The sequence below is a fragment of the Podarcis erhardii genome (genome assembly GCF_964252035.2).
Source record: "Podarcis erhardii genome assembly, chromosome: 15".
NCBI classification, from domain to species: domain Eukaryota; kingdom Metazoa; phylum Chordata; class Lepidosauria; order Squamata; family Lacertidae; genus Podarcis; species Podarcis erhardii.
The window spans coordinates 28554672-28573672 of NC_138505.1; the positions used below are offsets into that span (position 1 = coordinate 28554672).

General features: G+C 46.0%; 1 protein-coding gene across 2 annotated transcripts in view; it reads right to left on the reverse strand.

Annotated features, from left to right (window-relative positions):
- The window catches only part of LOC309330893 (carbonic anhydrase 15-like), a 41946-nt gene extending 23285 nt beyond the window's left edge, over window positions 1-18661 (reverse strand). The window contains exon 1 of one of the 2 annotated variants that reach the window (XM_081842831.1): window positions 18131-18661. In XM_081842831.1, coding sequence (XP_081698957.1) covers window positions 18131-18200 — 70 coding nt within the window. In that variant the 5' untranslated portion in view covers window positions 18201-18661. The remainder of the gene's footprint in view (window positions 1-18130) is intronic. The other variant, XM_081842832.1, reaches the window with a different exon arrangement.
- Between the last annotated feature and the right edge of the window lie 340 nt (window positions 18662-19001).

Consider the following 19001-nt stretch of genomic DNA (forward strand, 5'->3'; position numbering starts at 1 on the left):
CTAGGCTCTGTGGTTTAACCCACAGTGCCACCCACGTCCCAACTATCACCAAAAAATGGCCAGGCTGCCCAGGTAATGCAGTCAGTGACCATTCTCAGGTAGCCTGGCAAACAGGATTTCTACTGCTTCACCTCCTGTGATGTATTTCTGCTGTAGACCACCCCCTTCTGTGATGTATGTATGATGTTTCGGGGGGTGGTCTTGAGCTACAGGGTGGGATTGCACACCATTGTTCTGGGTTCCTCTTCCCTCCCTGCGTAGGTTGAGTGAGGACCCTGTTGCAACAGTTTAATAAAGATCAGGCTTACTAACCGCTTTGCTTCTCAATATGCTCTGGTTGGCCTCTGTTATTTTCTCCTACCGATAGAGAACACACTTAAGGACTCTTTACGGGCTCTTGGATACCCCATAAGGGAAAAGGAGCAGTTTTTTCTCATAACAGGGTGTGACATTAACATATGAGAGTGCTGGAGGTGAAATAGTTAAACAGGTTACCCAATCAGAACCCAGGGGGTGGAGTCAGAGGGACTATAAAACCAGCTTTGGGAGGAGCGAAGGGAGGAGTTTGTTGGGAGTTGGGTGGTTGGTTGGAGTGGGAGCGAATTGGGATAGAGTCTGTGGGTAGGTTGAGTTAGTGTAGCGAAATAAGCTGAGTCAGGAACAGTTAGGGGCTAGGAAGACAAGTAAAATCTGAGAGGTGGTTTAGTAAGTGAGAGCAGGTAGCGGAAGTTATAGGTCTGGATAGGCACCCCATGATTGTAATTGACCAATACCTTTTATGAAACCACACGCTTGTTAAACTGCAATAAATAAACAGAAGTTTACGTTCCAATTTAACCCTGACTGGACTCAGTATTGTCCGAGGTAGGGCCTGGGTGGTGGCAGCGAGAAATAAAGTGGTGGCACAGGGATCAATAGACGGTGAAACATCTGGGGACCCTGTGTGATCGCCACACAGGGCGGTCAGTTTCCTTTAAATAAATAAAATAAATGAAACCTTACTGAATGCTTCAGTAGAGGAGCGTCTTAAAACAAACACCATCTTTGAAGTACATGGAGATGCCTTGCAAACACAGGAGGAGGGGAAAGGACTTAACGGCAAACTTCCAGTCACACGGCCATGGGACTGAGAGAAGATGAGGCTCCCATTTTCTTTAATTACACACATCTCTCTTTTTCAAGTAGCGGGAAGGCACAGCCAAAGCCAGGAGACCTTAGGGACTCTGGCTGCTCCTGCTCCTGCTGTGCTCTTTATTTCTCCTACAAAACTTTCACTATTCTTCCCTTCCCTTCTACGCCTCTCTAAGGCGTCCCTCATTTTTCCAGGCCAATATTCCACCTTTTATTTATTTATTGAATTTATATACCGCCCTGTACCCATGGGACTCAGGACGGTTCACAGAATAAAATCAAGATATAAAACCACAAAATACACAATAAAAAACCAAACAACCCAATAGCCCCACTCACCACAAACAAACCCACATTTTAAAAGGGCATAGGATGTAAATCAGATCAACCAAAGGCCTGGTTAAAGAGACCTTTGCCTAGCGCCTAAAGATGTATAATGAAGGCACCAGGCAAACTTCCCTGGGGAGAGCATTCCACAGAATTGATGCATTTGAATTATGGTGCTGGAGGAGACTCCTGAGAGTCCCATGGACTGCAAGAAGATCAAACCTGTCCATTCTGAAGGAAATCAGCCCTGAGTGCTCCCTGGAAGGACAGATCCTGAAGCTGAGGCTCCAATACATTGGCCACCTCATGAGAAGAGAAGACTCCCTGGAAAAGACCCTGATGTTGGGAAAGATGGAGGGCACAAGGAGAAGGGGACGACAGAGGACGAGATGGTTGGATAGTGTTCTCGAAGCTACCAGCATGAGTTTGACCAGACTGCGGGAGGCAGTGGAAGACAGGAGTGCCTGGCGTGCTCTGGTCCATGGGGTCACGAAGAGTCGGACACGACTAAATGACTAAACAACAACAACCCCCAAGCTATGAACCTGCTCCTTCAGAGGATGTGTAACCCCATCAAGAGTGGACAATTTCCCATCCCTCCCTTCCAAGGAACCACCCACTAATAGCGTCTCAGTCTTATCTGGATTGAGCTTCAGTCTGTTGGCTCTCATCCAGTCCGTTACAGAGGCAAGACACTGGTCCAGCACTTCCACTGCCTCACCTGCAGATGTAAAGGAGAAATAGAGCTGAGTGTCATCAGCATACTGCGGACAACGTACTCCAAACCTCCGGATCACCCCACCCAGTGGTTTCATGTAGATGTTAAACAACGTGGGGGATAGGATTGAGCCCTGTGGAACCCCACATTGAAGGTTCCATGGGGCTGAAAAGCATCCCCCAAGCAACACCCTCTGGAAACAACCATCCAAGTAGGACTGGAACCACTGCAAATTGACACCCGCTCCTAGTTTGGAGAGTCTCTCCAGAAGGATACCATGGTCGATGGTATCGAAAGCCGCTGAGAGGCCGAGAACAATTTACAGGGACATGTTTCTCTTGTCTCTCTCTCCACAGAGGTCATCGTACAGGGCGACCAGAGCAGTTTCTGTGTCAAAACCAGGCCTAAACCCCGACTGAAATGGATCCAGAAAATCAGTTTCTTCCAAAAGCACCTTTGGCACCATAGAGCCATTTCCAACGTAGAAAGGAGGTGGTGTTGCGGGCTTCACCCTCCCACCATGTGCGCAGGGGCTGGCTCCTAGCCTCCGCACGATTGAGGGAATCCCAGATCGCGTCATCCCCTGGCCAGCCGGGGATCTCCCTCTTTTGCTTCCTCCAGCCCTTTAAGGTTTTCGTCCTTGACCTTGCTATGGACCTTGGTTGGTCGCCGTTGAGGGGCCTGGTAGGAATTTTTCCACTTGGCAAATTGGCAGCAGCCACTTGGTTTTCGCCTACCTCATAGCAAATCGTCATAACTTCCTTGGTATTGGCGGTTAGGCATTGGTATTGGTATTGTTTTGTAGATGGAAGAGGGGAGGAAGCGCCATCACCTGCCCCGCATTTGGAAGGGTAGTCCGTTAAAGGATTCCGGGGGGCGTGGCCCTGTCCGAAGCCTATGGAGGTGAGGGCCTAAGCCACGCCCCCGAGCAGTGACCCCAGGGGAATTCCTAGTTGATGTGCATCAGCAGGACTCCCCCTACTGGTGGTTAACCCTTCCCAGACTTCAAGTGAACAGGCTGAAGCCGGACAGTCGGTTAGGACCAATGCCTAAGCCAATACCGCTCATCACCTGTAAACAATAAAGTTGTGGCCACATTTAGCCCATTAACCTTAAATATCTGTGTCATGTGTCTTTATTTCCATGGGGGGAGGCGGGAACTCGCCACGCAAAACTGTAGAGTTGAAAGAGACCCAAAGATCACCTGGTCCAACCCCCTGAATTGCAGGAATATGCAGCTGGCCCATACAGGAATTGAACCCGCACCATGCTCTAACCAGCTGAGCTTTTTTTTTAAAAGTCATGAAAATTCATTTGTTTTATGTACAAACGAAAAGGGTTTGCAAAATACGTTATCAGCCGTATTACTATAAAGCTGGTGGTCGCCACATGTAAACCTGTTGATAATTTAGTTGGAGAAGATGATCTAGTCAGGAATAGATGTTCCCATACAACCCTGAGGGAATAGCATCATTAGAATCCCGTAGCAAAACTAAATAGAGGAATGAATATTGTAAAGTTGGTTGTGAGATGGGGAAATGTTTATGTTATTTTTTTATGCCCATGTTTAGTTTATCTAGTTTTATCTTTTCATGCATCTGTGAAAAACCAATAAATATTAGGTTAGAAATCTTTTGTCAGCATTTCGGTGCAAATTGCTCTTTACAAACACATTTGTGCGATCAATACTCCCCCGGTGTAATGCATTTTTTATATGTTGCTTTCACAAAGCTATGCCCTCTTTAGGCACATTTTTCCTAATGTAAGTAATTTTGTACCCAGAATTGGATTGGAGAACTGCATCACAACATCTGTAGAAGTACGGAGTTCGGAGAAAAGGGGGCTGTACTTCAGTTGGTGTGTCATTTTCAAAAGTGTGAATTTGGTAGGTGTTAGGTTGTGGGTGAACATATCAGACGACACAGCGATTCTTCAAACAGCTCTTGTTTATTCACAGGCCAGAAGAGAACTGAACTGAAGGGTTCAGTCAGCCTGCTTATATAGAGCTCCAGTACAACGCAACTGTAACAACTTTCTAAAACTATCCAATCACTGAATGTCACTTTCGATCCCTTATTTGCATAACTATCTACAGTATCCCCCTGCTGGCCCAGGGTGAGAACTTCAGTACATAACAGTAGGGTTGCATTAAGATTCACACCAAACCAAATTGCTTCCCCAACCACTGTCATTGAAATTCTAATCAATATTGATCCAGAGCAGATTCCAATGTATAGTTAGCAGAGTAAAAACATAAACATGTTGCAGGATTCCCCCAAAGTAGACCAGAGGCCATTGTATTTCAGCAGAGCTTTACTGCTACTGAAGGCAAATGAGCATAATGGTCACAAATCCAATACATTCGGGATCGGCACTGTCCGTAAGAAATCCAGTTGCAGCAGACTTAACTTAAACTTACAATAAGTCTAAACCTTAACACTAAGCATACTATGTACAAAACACCACACCAGAAGGAAAAAAAGAGACAGAAAAGAGTGAAACCCAGGCTCTCCTTCTGGCCTTACTTTTATAGTCAGCGTGACCTTGACAGAAAGAGATAACAGACCCAGTTTAAGCCAGCTCTATTCAGCTTCTCTGAAGGAATAACCCAAACATCATGAACCTTCTGCTTCTTTCACACAGAAAAGCTTCCAGAACCCTCATGAATTAATTAGAATAGGAAAGATCTCTACACATCAGATCAATACTTTATGCGCTAAGAAATGCAAACTGACAGCCATTACCCTCTCTCTCTCTCTCTCTCTCTCTCTTTTCCCCAAAGGCAAGAAAGAGTTCAGCTCAGGATCTGGGCCCTTTCTAGCAGTTGTGCAGTTAAGGCAGGCATAGGCAAGCACGGCCCTCCAGATGTTTTGGGACTACAACTACCATCATCCCTAACCACTGGTCCTGTTAGCTAGGGATGATGGGAGTTGTAGTCCCAAAACATCTGGAGGGCCGAGTTTGCCTATGCCTGAGTTAAGGCCTGCATATGGGGCAGTTCCTCCAGCAACATCAGCGGCCCTCAGCCAATTCCAGCCACCTTCCTTCCTGAAACCTGTCCAGGGGGTGACATTGCCTCCTAGCTCCCTCCTCCTTGGAACATAAGAAGAACCAGCTAGATCAAACCTACAGCCCTGTTGGTCCAACATCCTGTTCTCCCAGTGGTCAACCAAATTCCTGCAGGTGACCCGCAAGCAGGACTGAAGTACAGCATCATCTTTCCCCTTGTATGGCTTCCAGCAACTAGTACCCAGAATGTAGCTGCTTCCAACTATGGAGGCAGCACAGAGCCATCAGGACTCGTAGTCATCACTAGCTTTCTCCTCCATGAGTTTGTTCAATTATCTTTTAAAGTGCCCGCCGAGACCAGATAACACCAGTCCTGAATGAACTACATTGGCTCCCAGTACATTTCCGAGCACAATTCAAAGTGTTGGTGCTGACCTTTAAGGCCTGAAATGGCCTCAGCCCAGTATAGCAGAAGGAGCGTCTCCACCCCCATTGTTCAGCCCGGATACTGAGGTCCAGCTCTGAGGGCCTTCTGGCTGTTCCCTCAATGTGAGAAGTGAAGCTACAGGGAACCAGGCAGAGGGCCTTCTCAGTGGTGGCACCTGCCCTGTGGAACGCCCTCCCACCAGATGTCAAAGAAATAAACAACTACAGTGGTGCCCTGCAAGATGAATGCCTTGCAAGATGAAAAACTCACTAGACGAAAGAGTTTTCCATTTTTTGAGGTGCTTCGCAAGACGAATTTCCCTATGGGCTTGCTTCGCAAGACGAAAACGTCTTGCAAGTTTGTTTCCTTTTCCTTAAAACCGTTAATACTCAGGGTGCATTGCTTGAAGAGGTGCAGTTGCGACTTGACTTCGAGGAGCAACTCATAGCGCGCGGTTTGGTAGCCTTTTTTCAGGTTTTTGAGGACTTCGGTGATTTTTGAAGCTTTTCCAAAACTTCTTTTGTATCCATTTGGTAAGTTAAACTTTTAAAACTTTTTTTGTGGTTTTTGGATTTGGGGTTGGGGTGTTTGGAATTCAAGGACTTGGTGTTGGGGGGGTTGCAAGAATCTGGGAGCTTGTGTGGGTTTTTTGTTGTTGTTTTTTTGAATTTTTATGATTTTCTGTGACCATTGGGCCAGTCTGCTGTTTTTTTAAAAAAAAAAATCTGGGTTTGAATTTCTGTGTGGTGGGTGGCTGGGGGAACAGTTTGGGAGGGGTTTGCAAGAATCTGGGAGCTTGTGTGGTTTGTTTTTTTTTTTTTTAATGGAATTTATTTGACCATAGGAACGCATTAATTGATTTTCAATGCATTCCTATGGGATTTCGTGCTTCGCAAGACGAAAAATTCGCTAGACGAAAAAACTCGCGGAACGAATTAATTTCGTCTTGTGAGGCACCACTGTATCTGACTTTTAGAAGACATCTGAAGGCAACCCTGTTTAGGGAAGTTTTTAATGTTTGATATTTTGTTGTGTTTTTAACATTCTGTTGGGAGCTGCCCAGAGTGGCTGGGGAAACCCAGCCAGATGGGTGGGGTATAGATAATAAATGATGGTGGTGATGATGATGATGATGGTCATCATCATCATCAAAGTTGGAGGCCCTCACTGCCTCCTGGAGGTCCGAGGTCCTGACTCAGTATGGCTGCTTCTTCGCAGGGGAAGGGCCAGAGCTCAGCAGCAGAACATCAGAAGGTCTCAGGTTCCACCTCCAAGTAGGTTTCCCTACTTGGGAAGGACCCCTGCATGGAATCTTGAAGAGCTGCTTTCAGTCAGTGCAGGCAGTATGGAGCTAGCTAGGTCTAACTCAGTTTAACGTAATTTCCTAGGTTCCTCCCTACCTCCTTTCTCCATAGAAGCAACCAGGAAAAGCAAGTGTCAAATTTGGACTCAGCTCTGTTCGGCAGGCTGGTTTCCACCATGCTTGGAAGGTCATCCAAGAGGCAGTGAACCCAGAGAAATGAGCACAGGTAGCATAAGACTCTTGCACACCCACCCAAACGCTGCCAACTCTGCCTTCTCAGGCTGCGACCGATGGAAGTAATGAGGAAGTTTGTTTTGTGCAGCAAGAACAGGGCGAGTTCTACCCTGTGGCCTCCTCATTGTGCACTGATTAGATATCAGTCATTCTGCTCCATCCTTTCCCAGCTGGAGAAAAACCAGAGGAGCCTTTGATTTGCTTATTGGTTGGCGCCAGCTGTGTCTGAACCACAGCAAAGGCGCAGGCAGGTAGAGATGTTGAGGAGAATCCTCAAGCAAATCCTTCTCATTCCAACTTTCCAACTTTTTGTTTTAAGTGAGATTTATCTTGCAGATCCAGAATTATTATTATTTTCTCCAGAAGGAAAGCAGGTTTTCAAAGTCTGTTAAACTCAGTTTGGCACTGGAAAATTGAAGCACCTGGTCTCAGGCTGGGGTGGCAGCGTCACCCGAGTGCAGCAGCGACTGTCCCCACTTGTGATTCCCAGGACTTGGAATTCTGAAGCATATTGCCTCTGACCGTGGGGGACAGAACAGAGCCTGATCTTCCATAAGTGCTAAAGTCTGTCTGTCTGTCTCTCTTTCTTTCTGTCTGTCTGTCTTGTGGGATGTACCATAAGCAGTCAAGTGGAGCATCTCCACCCCTATCATTCTGCCCGGACACTAAGGTCCAGTGCCAAGGGCCTTCTGGCAGTTCCCTCATTGCGAGAAGCAAAGCTACAGGGAACCAGGCAGAGGGCCTTCTCGGTAGTGGCACCCGCCCTGTGGAACGCCCTCCCATCAGATGTCAAAGCAATAAACAACTACCTGACATTCAGAAGACATCTTAAGGCAAGTTCAGGGAAGTTTTTAATGTGTGACATTATAGTGTATTTTTTGTCTCTGTGGAAGCCGCCCAGAGTGGCTGGGGAAACCCAGCCAGATGGGCGGGGTACAAATAAATTATTATTATTATTATTATTATTATTATTATTATTATTATTATTATTATTAACAAGTACAACACTTCCTGTTTGCCCAGAGTGGACACACAGGGGGGTATTACTCCAAGTAGGAGGACTTCCTGTCACACCTGGTCTGGAGTTCCTCCCCCTGCACGTGACCAAGTAGGTGGGCATGACCCTGGAAGACCCCATAAAAGGGGCTGGTCACGCAGCCATCTTCCTCTTCCTCTTCCTCTTCCTCTTCCTCTTCCTCTTCCTCTTCCTCTTCCTCTTCCTCTTCCTCTTCCTCTTCCTCTTCCTCTTCCTCTTCTTCTTCTTCTTCTTCTTCTTGATGCCATGCTCTCCTGAAACTGATGTATTTTGCTGTCTGCTGGTTCTCAGCCTGCAGGACATGGGCTCATTCCCATATGGGATAAACTTAAACCCTCTTCTGTAACTCTAAGCTAAAGCCTGCCTTCAGGGATCCAACCATGAACTGAATGTGAGTAAACTTATTGTTACTTTTAAAAGAAGCTTTATTCTTTTTAGGAGAGATTAAAAGGGGATTTACCAGGAACAAAACCCAATTTGAACAAAGTCAGATTGGATTGCTTATGTAAAGAGATTCAATGAATCTAGCAACTAGCTTCCTGCTATATATTGGAGAATGTCACTCTGCTGCTGACTCACAAGCGTGATTTAGGAAGGATACTATTAAATCAATATATCCGCTCCTAGAATCTACATTCCCACATGTCTGTCTCTCATAGTGACTTGTCTGTAGAGCGTTTCCCTTTGACTGGCCAAGTGATAGCAGCTGGGAAGGCCAGTTCCAGAAGATGGAACATTTGACGAGGACCCCAAAACTGAAGATGCTCCACAACTCTAGCAGTGCTATCATCTCCACTTCGCACAGAATATTGAAGAGTATCAGATGCAGTCTGAGACCCCACTGGCTCTACACCTTAAATGCAGCATCCTACCACTTCAAACAGTTACAAAGATAAAGGTAAAGGGACCCCTGACCATTAGGTCCAGTCGTGGCCAACTCTGGGGTTGCGGCGCTCATCTCGCTTTATTGGCCAAAGGAGCCGACATACAGGTCATGTGGCCAGCATGACTAAGCTGCTTCTGGTGAACCAGAGCAGTGCACGGAAATGCAATTTCCCTTCCCGCCTGAGTGATACCTATTTATCTACTTGTACTTTGACGTGCTTTCGAACGGCTAGGTTGGCAGGAGCAGGGACCGAGCAACGGGAGTTCACCCCATCGCAGGGATTCGAACTGCCAACCTTCTGATCGGCAAGTCCTAGGCTCTATGGTTTAACCCACAGCGCCACCCGTGTCCCTTCAAACAGTTATGGCTTTCCCCAAATAATTCTGGGAGCTGTAGTTTGTTAAGAGTGCTGAGAGTTGTTAGAGCTCCCTACTTATCTCAGAAAACTATAGTTTCCAGAATTCTCTGGGAAGAGGGATTGATTGGCTTTAAAAGAAGATTGGACAAATTCATGGAGGAAAGGGCTATCCATGGCTGAGACTGTAAGTAAGAGCCAGGGAGTGGAGTTGAAATCAAAGATGAGGAGGAGCAAAGAGCACCATCTAGTGGTCATGGCATCAAACTCCACTGCCCTTCAGAAGGAGAAAGTCAACAAATATCAGCTGTCCTGTCATTGACAGCAAGCCTTTCCTTCTGTTTAAAAGTGACGGCTGGTGAAATGGTCCACCAAGCTTAGTCTGCCCTTAGTTAGGCTCCACTGGTCTGCCTTCTTACTGACAACCAGCCCAGGGCATGGCCCAGGCTCCCAGCTTCTTCTTCCTCCTTTCAGTATTGACTCAGCAGTGAGGTGGAGGGAGAGAGAATTAGCTGCATCATTGGCTCTGCCTGTCAGTTGGTTTGGGGGTTTTGGTGTCCCCTGCTGGTTTCTTCCCTGCCTGCCACCCTATCAGTCCAGACAGGCCACAGAAGCTACATATCCAGAAAGGAAACTCCATGTGGACCCTCGTACCTACAGGACCGCCTCTCCTGGTATGTCCCACGGAGGACCTTATGGTCTTCAAACAAAAACATCTTGGAGGTCCTGGGCCACAGAGAGGTTAGGCTGGCCTCAACCAGAGCCAGGGCTTTTTCAGCTGTGACTTCAATCTGGTGGAACGCTCTGTCACAAGAGACTAGGGCCCTGCGGGGCCTGACATCTTTCTGCAGGGCCTGCAAGACAGAGCTGTCCCACCAGGCCTTTGGCCAAGGCACAACCTGACCCCCTCCTTTGGCAATCCTCACCGAACTCTAGCCCAATGGTTGCCATTAATCTGATTTGAACTGATTTTATAATGAAATGATTTTAGAATGTTGTATTATTTTACTGTTGTTAGCCGCTCTGAGCCCAGCTTCAGCTGGGGAGGGCAGGATATAAATAAAATTTTATTATTATTATTATTATTATTCCATGGTTGAGATTTGAGTGATGCATCGTAAACACCAGTGCTGTTGGATGCTGAGCTAGATGGATCAATGGTTGGACTTGCCAGCAGACAGATTCCTGTATTCAGGGGATGAACTGTAGCTCAATGATAGAGCAGCTGCTTATTATTATTATTATTATTATTATTATTATTATTATTACTTTTTTCAACCAAAGCACACCAGAGCTCAGCTCCAGCACCTCTAAGGTGGACACCATTCCCATTCTAAGGAAACAAGGAAGAAGTTCATGGTGAGTTCCAGTGCCTCTTTTTCTAGAAAAATAGCACATTACTATTGCTGTTGTTGTTAATTTGATTTATATATCACCCTTTATCAAAAGATCCTGAAAAAGATCCAGGTTAGTGCTCAGCACATAGCTGTCAACTTACAGATTTGAAAATAAGGGACCAGCAGCCTTGAAAATAAGGGACCAGCAGCCCAAATAAGGGACCTGCAGCCTCACCTGTTCCAGGCACTACAGTCTTCCTGTCCTCCTGCAGTCTGGTCAAACTCATGCTGGTAGCTTCGAGAACATTGTCCAACCAACTTTGTAACCAGAGGTTCAACTAAATAGAATCTGAATCACATGCACCACAAGGCCTATGCAGCCCCAACTTAAGATGGCTCCCCGGCCTGGCTTTGCACTGCAAAGTTTGCAGCAGCACGTGCAACAAAATGGCGTCCAGCATTCAAAAAACCCCTCAGCTTGCATTAACTAGCCACACACAAGGCATGCAAGCTCCACCCCCCCCCAGTCATTCTTAGACTTCTTATTGGGTGAGCAACACAGCCAAGCAACACAGTTGGAGCCTCCCTCCTCCCTGGCTGGCAGGGAGAGAGGGAGAGGAGCTGCTTCCTTTGAAAATTAAGGGACATCATTTGAGGGACATTTAAGGGACATCCATCAATAAGGGACAGCAGCGGGACACGGCACTGGAATAAGGGACTGTCCCTTCAAATAAGGAACACTTGACAGCTATGGTTCAGCATTGCATTTAGTCTACCTATAACATATAACCTACCAGGCACCCTTGATTTCATCCCCAAATTTCAAAGCTAAATCATCTCAGTTGCCACTTGCAGCAATGAATCTTTTCCATGCTAATATTTTTAATATTTTTTTATTTTTTGAGCACCCAAACCCTTCCTAGCAAATACCCACCAGTTCCAATGAGATTACATTGAATCAGCTCCAAACCTGTTGACTTAGGTTGTTGGTAGTTTTCCTTCTTTTTCTTCTTCTTCTTCTTCTCCTTTTTAAAGTAATAGGCTCTAAGTAAAAAAAAACCAACACTCATATCCTGCTTGGCAGAGAACAAATGTGTTTGACGGTAGGAAGCAACGCCATCCCTGCTGAGCTACAAATTGAATGGCACTGCAGAGAAAATACTGCACGCTCATTTCATTCATTCATCCATCCATCCACTCCCCAGTGACACCAGGGAGCTCAGGCGCTCAGAGATAATAGCCAATGGATTCACAGGAAGGGAAAGTGAAGGACAAAGGGGGTGAGAGGTCATTGGGGTCACTGGGGGGCGTTGGGGGATTGGGCACTGCTGAGTTGTTTTTTAAAAAACCTAACTAGCTTTAACAAACTAGCTGTGTGAGTTGTCTGAAGACAGTTGGAGGATGGATGGCAGTTAACAGACTGAATCCTGACAAGACAGAAGTACTGTTTTGGGGGGACAGGGGACGGGTGGGTGTGGAGGATTCCCTGGTCCTGAATGGTGTAACTATGCCCCTGAAGGACCAGGTGCGCAGCCTGGGAGTCATTTTGGACTCACAGCTGTCCATGGAGGCGCAGGTCAATTCTGTGTCCGGGGCAACTGTCTACCAGCTCCATCTGGTACGCAGGCTGAGACCCCACCTGCCCGCGGACTGTCTCCCCAGAGTGGTGCATGCTCTAGTTATCTCCCACTTGGACTACTGCAATGTGCTCTACATGAGGCTATCTTTGAAGGTGACCTGGAAACCACAACTAATCCAGAATGCTGCAGCTAGACTGGTGACTGAGAGTGGCTGCCAAGACCATATAACACCAGTCCTGAAAGAACTACATTGGCTCCCAGTGTGTTTCTGAGCACAATTCAAAGTGTTGGTGCTGACCTTTCAAGCCCTAAACATCCTCAGCCCAGTATACCTGAAGGAGCATCTCCACCCCCATCATTCAGCCCGGACACTGAGGTCCAGCTCTGAGGGCCTTCTGGCAGATCCCTCCTTGCAAGAAGTGAGGTTACGGGGAACCAGGCAGAGAGCCTTCTCGGTAGTGGTGCCCTCCCATCAGATGTCAAGGAAATAAACAACGATCTGACTTTTAGAAGGCATCTGAAGGCAGCCCTGTTTAGGGAAGTTTTTAATGTTCGATGTTTTGTTGTGTTTTTAATATCCTGTTGGAAGCCACCCAGAGTGGCTGTGGAGGCCTGGCCAGATGGGCGGGGTATAAATATATTGTTGTGGTGGTGGTGGTGGTTAACAAAGAGAAATAACAGAAAAGGGTGCAACACAAAAGCTAACACCAGAAAGCTAACACAACAAGAGCGTTTCCAACCACACTGTACTCAGCCCCTGGTTTTTAAGTGCCCCTTCACCGATTCCAGCGTCACCTCCTGCTCAAACCTCTGCCAATGTTTAAAATTGTCACTTTCCCCCTCTGAGTACTTTTCCACTCCTGCTTTAGTCAAGTCCCTGGCTGTTGTTGAACACCACCATTTTCCTCTCAGTGTTTCTCCATCCACACTTTACTCAAACTCCAGCCACTGTTTTTAGCAGGCACTTTTCCCCCTTTCAGTATTCCTCCTTTCACTGTGTACTCCAACTTCTCCCTCTTCTGTTCCTAAGCTGCCTCGCTTGAGAAAGATCAAGGATGTAGAGCCTTCAAGTATTCCATAGTTCTTTACTAAAAACCTCTGCCCTTGTTTAAAACTGCCATTTCCCTTTTGGTTTCTCCCACCCCAACCTTATTCAAATTTGGGTCGTCGTTTTAAATCACCACTTTCCCCCTCTTAATGTCACTCCCTTCTCAGCCACTGCTGTTTCACAACCTGCCTTCCTTTTTGCTCCCCTGACTCCATGCAAATCCGGCATTGGTGAGGACACAGCCTCCAATGGCGGCTGCACAATGACATCCTTACATTTTTATTATATTGAGAGATAAAAAGAAATATAATGCTCTTAGTACGTATTGACATTCCACATTTCCTCTGCAATATTTTCTGGGATTATTTGTCCCGTGTCATTCGTATTTGCTCCAGTTGTTATCATTACACGTTAGGCTTATTTCTATGGGGTGTTTTAATCATTTCGTATGCATATATATTTCATTACAAGTGTGAGATTCAACAAAATGAGAGAGAGAGAGAGAGAGAGAGAGAGAGAGAGAGAGCGCACGCGCGTAAGTATTGGTCATTGACATTCATTCCAAGTATCTGGAGGGTCAAAGATGAATGCTCTTCCATTAATATATATATATGTTTCTATATCTGTGTCAAAATTAGAAACAGCTAGCCTAACAACCAGAAGATCTAGGAGCCACAGCTGGAGGGAACCATGCCAGAAAGAAAGCTAATGTTTGTTGTTCGTGGTGGTGCACTTTAATTTCTCACTTAGAAATGAAATGATCTCTCAGGGTAGTACTTGGGCCAGAAATATTTTATTTTTAACCAACTGTTTATCTCTTCTTGAAAGTAAGGGTCCAATCCTTCCGTGTGTGTGTGTGTGTGTGTTTGTTTGTGTGTGTGTGTGTGTGTGTGTGTGTGTGTCACTCCACAAGTAATATCCAAAGATAGCCCCACACAGAGTACACCCATGGAAAATAATAGCCATGACAAACCTAGGCCTATTAATTTCAATGATTCCATTCTGAATAAAATATAGCTGCATATGTGTGGAAAGAGAAAGAAATAAGGCTCAGTGGAGTTCTCCTGCGTTCTTAAGAACATATCAATACAGTGGAACCTCTATTTGTGACCATAATACATTCCGGAGGTCTGTCTGGAGGTCGAAACGGGTTGCTGGGAGAGGCGCCGTTGTGCGCATGTGTGAACGGTGGCAAACCCACCGGTTACTTCTAGGTTTGCCGCGGTCATGACTTGGAACAACCGTAAGAAGAGGCATGGTAAATAGAGGTTCGACTGTAGTTTGTTTAGTGCAAGACACATGCTTTAGTTAAAATGGGTAGTTTTTAGTTGCATCCTTGCTTGTATCTTCCTATATACATAAAAAGATAAGGTCGTCATCACACAGCTCCCACTGGAGGACTGGCAGTGCCACATCACAATCCTGGATTTTCATGGAGGAAATTTCAAGAGGCCAAGAAAAGCGGGCTTAGCATGGGGTGGGGAAACTCTAGGCAGAGGCAAATTCAGGGGAACGTGACCCTTTCGATCACACTGGGCACAAAGCCTTGGGTGTGCCACTAGGGGTACTACAACCATAATATGTAATGAAAGGAAGGGGCGCTAAACAGGGTGCCGCTGAAATTTGGGACCCCAAGGTCTGCTACTACTCTAGGGGGTTAATGTGAGGGGTGGGCAGATGGTTAGTGAGTGGAGTCAGCAAGGGCACAGTCGTGTGCATGTCTGTGTGCCAAAATCAAACTTTTTTATTTCCATTTTCATTGGGTTGTAGTCAGCTAAATTCTACTCAGAGTAGAATTTCCCACTGGGATTATTAGTAAACATTAGTAAGTTCAGCCTCTGAGGCCCTTCTCCCTTTGAGGGTGGTAAAACAAGCACAGGCTTTTTCAGTGATGGCTTCCTGCTTCTTTTCAGCCAGACTTTTGGTCTTTCGCTTGGTAGTATACCTGACGGAGCGTCTCCACCTCCATCGTTCAGCCCAGACACTGAGGTCCAGCTCCGAGGGCCTGCGAGAAGTGAGGTTACAGGGAACCAGGCAGAGGGCCTTTTCGGTAGTGGCACCCACCCAGTGGAACACCCTCCCATCACAATGTCAAGGAGATAAAGAACTATCTGACTTTTAGAAGACATCTGAAGGCAGCACTATTTAGGGAAGTTTTTAATGTTTGAAGTTTTATTCTGTTTTTAGTGTTCTGTTGGGAGCTGCCCAGGGTGGCTAGGGAAAACCAGCCAGATGGGTGGGGTATTATTATTATTATTATTATTATTATTATTATTAAGTTTTAGATGCTGTGGCCCTCATGAGCAAGTGGGGTGTGTTAGACTGCCTTTTATGTATATACATGTTTTAAGCTTTTATTTGTTTTAGTTTTATATTAGTTTAAACTTTTGCATTATATTGTAAATGGCTTTAAGTTTACTGGTCATTTTAAAAGGTGACTATTAAGTGCAATAAATAATAGCAGTCATGTACGTCAACTTCCATGGATCTACTCTGAGTAGGACTAACGTGGAATATCACCCATTGCCATTTCTGTTGGAATAACACACATTTATTATTACTGTTCTCTATTTGTTTTGTTTTTGATTACCAGCTTTCTGTATACTGTGATCCTGGAGTGCCCTCGCCATAGCTGAGAATTTGGTTCAGAAAAATCACCTCCCATCAGCAAATCAGAGTGACTCCAAATCAACTTTCACCAACTGCCCCCTTAAAATGCATTTGTGGTTGACTCCCCTGTGGGGGCAGTTGCATCACTCTGGATTTACACCCAACCTGAGTGAAATATATTCAGAGTTGAGAGTGGATTTCATGCTCTTTATTCAGCTCATAGTGGTGAGGAGGGATAGAAGTTCCCCCAGAATGTCTGCTTTATATACATTATTTACACAAGGGGCCCCACGTGATTGGCTAATTCCGGGATTCACCTGTAGGCCAATCTGGTTGCGGATTCACTTCCACCTGGAGCTGGATTGGGTGGCTCCTGTGGACCAATCAGGCTGCTGCATTCTGAATCCAATTGTTCTAGGACCAATCGGGCTGCTGCATTCTGAATCCTATTGTTCTAGGACCAATCAGACTGCTGCATTCTGAATCCTATTGTTCTAGGACCAATCAGACTGCTGCATTCTGAATCCTATTGTTCTAGGACCAATCATACTGCTGCATTCTGAATCCTATTCAACTCAGTACATAACACTGAGAATCAAATCCACTGGAGTCAAGATGCGTGGCCAAATTTTACATTGACATGTGCACACTGTCAACGACTCCAGCAGGGGCCTCGATCCCAAATGCACTAACACATCCCTGCCTTTTGCAGCACCTCCATTAGCACACCCTGCCAGTGGTTTGGTCGGGGGTGGCATGATCACAAGCATGGGCACATGCTGGAAAGATGCCAAGAGAGACGGCCATGTGGCCATTACAATGTGGCCACAGATCCAGTCTGAATATTCTCAAGGCTTAGGTGTGCATGCTACCTGCCATGAATCAGCCCTCTGCGATAATGATTCATTTAAAAGTATCTCCATCTCTCACACACAGCAACAGAACCCATCAGTGACTCCTGTTAAATAGGGAAGAGAGGACTTCAAAGTTCTGGCACAAGGATGCCTCTCTTTTAAGGTAAAGGGACCCCTGACCATTAGGTCCAGTCGTGGCCGACTCTGGGGTTGCGGCGCTCATCTCACTTTATTGGCCGAGGGAGCCAGCGTACAGCTTCCAGGTCATGTGGCCAGCATGACTAAGCCACTTCTGGCGAACCAGAGCAACACACGGAAATGCCGTTTACCTTCCCGCCAGAGCAGTACCTATTTATCTACTTGCACTTTGACATGCTTTCGAACTGCTAGGTTGGCAGGAGCAGGAACCGAGCAACGGGAGCTCACCCCACGCGGGGATTCGAACCGCTGACCTTCTGATTGGCAAGTCCTAGGCGCTGTGGTTTAACCCACAGCGCCACCCATGTCCTGCCTCTCTTTTAGCCCATCTGCAAATTACAAAGCACGGCGCTTAATCAAGATTGACACCCAGCCGAGGAAGAACAATGGCAGCCCAGTCTGGAATTTGAGGTAGGTTTTTCTGTCTCGGTTCAACAGCATCAGGAAGCACTGAGGAGCCTCAACAGAGTTGGCCAAGGACCAACAGGTGTCTAGAGCAAGGTGGGTCCAGGTGGGAGATAAGGGGTTGCTGAACCCTGGTCTAAACTGCACTATTGACCAGCAATCCACCCACACTTTGAGAGGGTCCCTCCAACTCGTGATTTTTTTTGGGGGGGGGGATATTCAGTTCAGTTCACAATTCAAGGCAAACTACCCGATTTGAACCAAACCACAGCCACTCATCAAAATTCGCACTTCTCCAGCAGGTAACATGTATTTTTTAAAAAAAAAAAAAAAAAAAACCACACACACTAGAGCAAAACGTGCCTTAAAATGCATATATTTGGTTTTTTTTTAAAAAAAATGGTGTATGAGGAACCGGCTTTGCCCAAAAAAATGTTTGTATTAGGTAAGGTTACAAAGGAAAACGAGGATATTGACACTAACACGAATTCTCACGGGGACTGAGAATTTTGTTTTGTTTTGCTTTAAAATGTAAATTGATGGGCAAAAGGTGGAGAGCGGAAGGGAAGACTGGACCAAACCGAGAAATTGAAATTTGACTAAAGCACCCATCCCTAACCACATCCATTCAGAAGAGAGATAAAGAGCATCATCTCTCAATGACCAGCTCACCTGCTGTGCCCGCTTGAATGACAAAAGGCAAAGTGAGAAAAGTTATCCCAGGAAGACGCAGCATCCTCATTGCAGCCAGACGGGTCCTGGCAGTCGGGAGACTCCCCGAGGGATGAGATGCGCTGGAAACCCCAGGCAGGGGGAAAGATCCAGCAAGCAGTGTCCTCAGGTCTGTCTTCTGCGCCCTTCTTCTTCTTCTTCCTCCTGCTGCTGAGGAGAAAGTCCCCGGGCATCAAACCCCCGACCGGAGGAAGCTCCTTCTACACCAGCCTTCTTCAAGAGAAGCCAGGGAAGAAGGGATCTCCAGCTCCAGCTCTTCTGTACCGGCTGCTGTTAAATATTCATCGCAAGGAGACCAAGGCTGAGCGCTTAACTCTTTGTCTCCTGACAAGAAGCAAGCCTAAAAATGAGGGGCAACAGGAGGGTTAACCCCCACTTGAAAAAGAATATGTATTTGCCAGCTCTGATATCTGACATCAGGGCTGGGCAGGAAGCGATGCCAATGTGATCAAAAGGATCTTAAGGACAAGAAAGGCTTGCTATATCCAACAGCAGTCCCTATTTATTTTCAATTTTATTTATGCTTTTCATGTTTATACATCTCATTAATTTTACAATCGTTCCAACGTTTCAAAACTTGACTCCCCCCCCCCCTCTTTCTGCGGTTCCGTAAATTTATTTTTTAATATCTTCTGCAGATCCAAATCCATTTAATTTGCTTGTTTATTTATCTGCTTTAAATATATACTCTTATAAAACTGCAGGTGGTTACAATGTTCTTATCGGCTTGCAATTTATCTGTAAATATTAAATAAACCATTTCCATTCGTTTATATATAAAGTTTGTTATCTTGATTTCTTATCTTTCTGG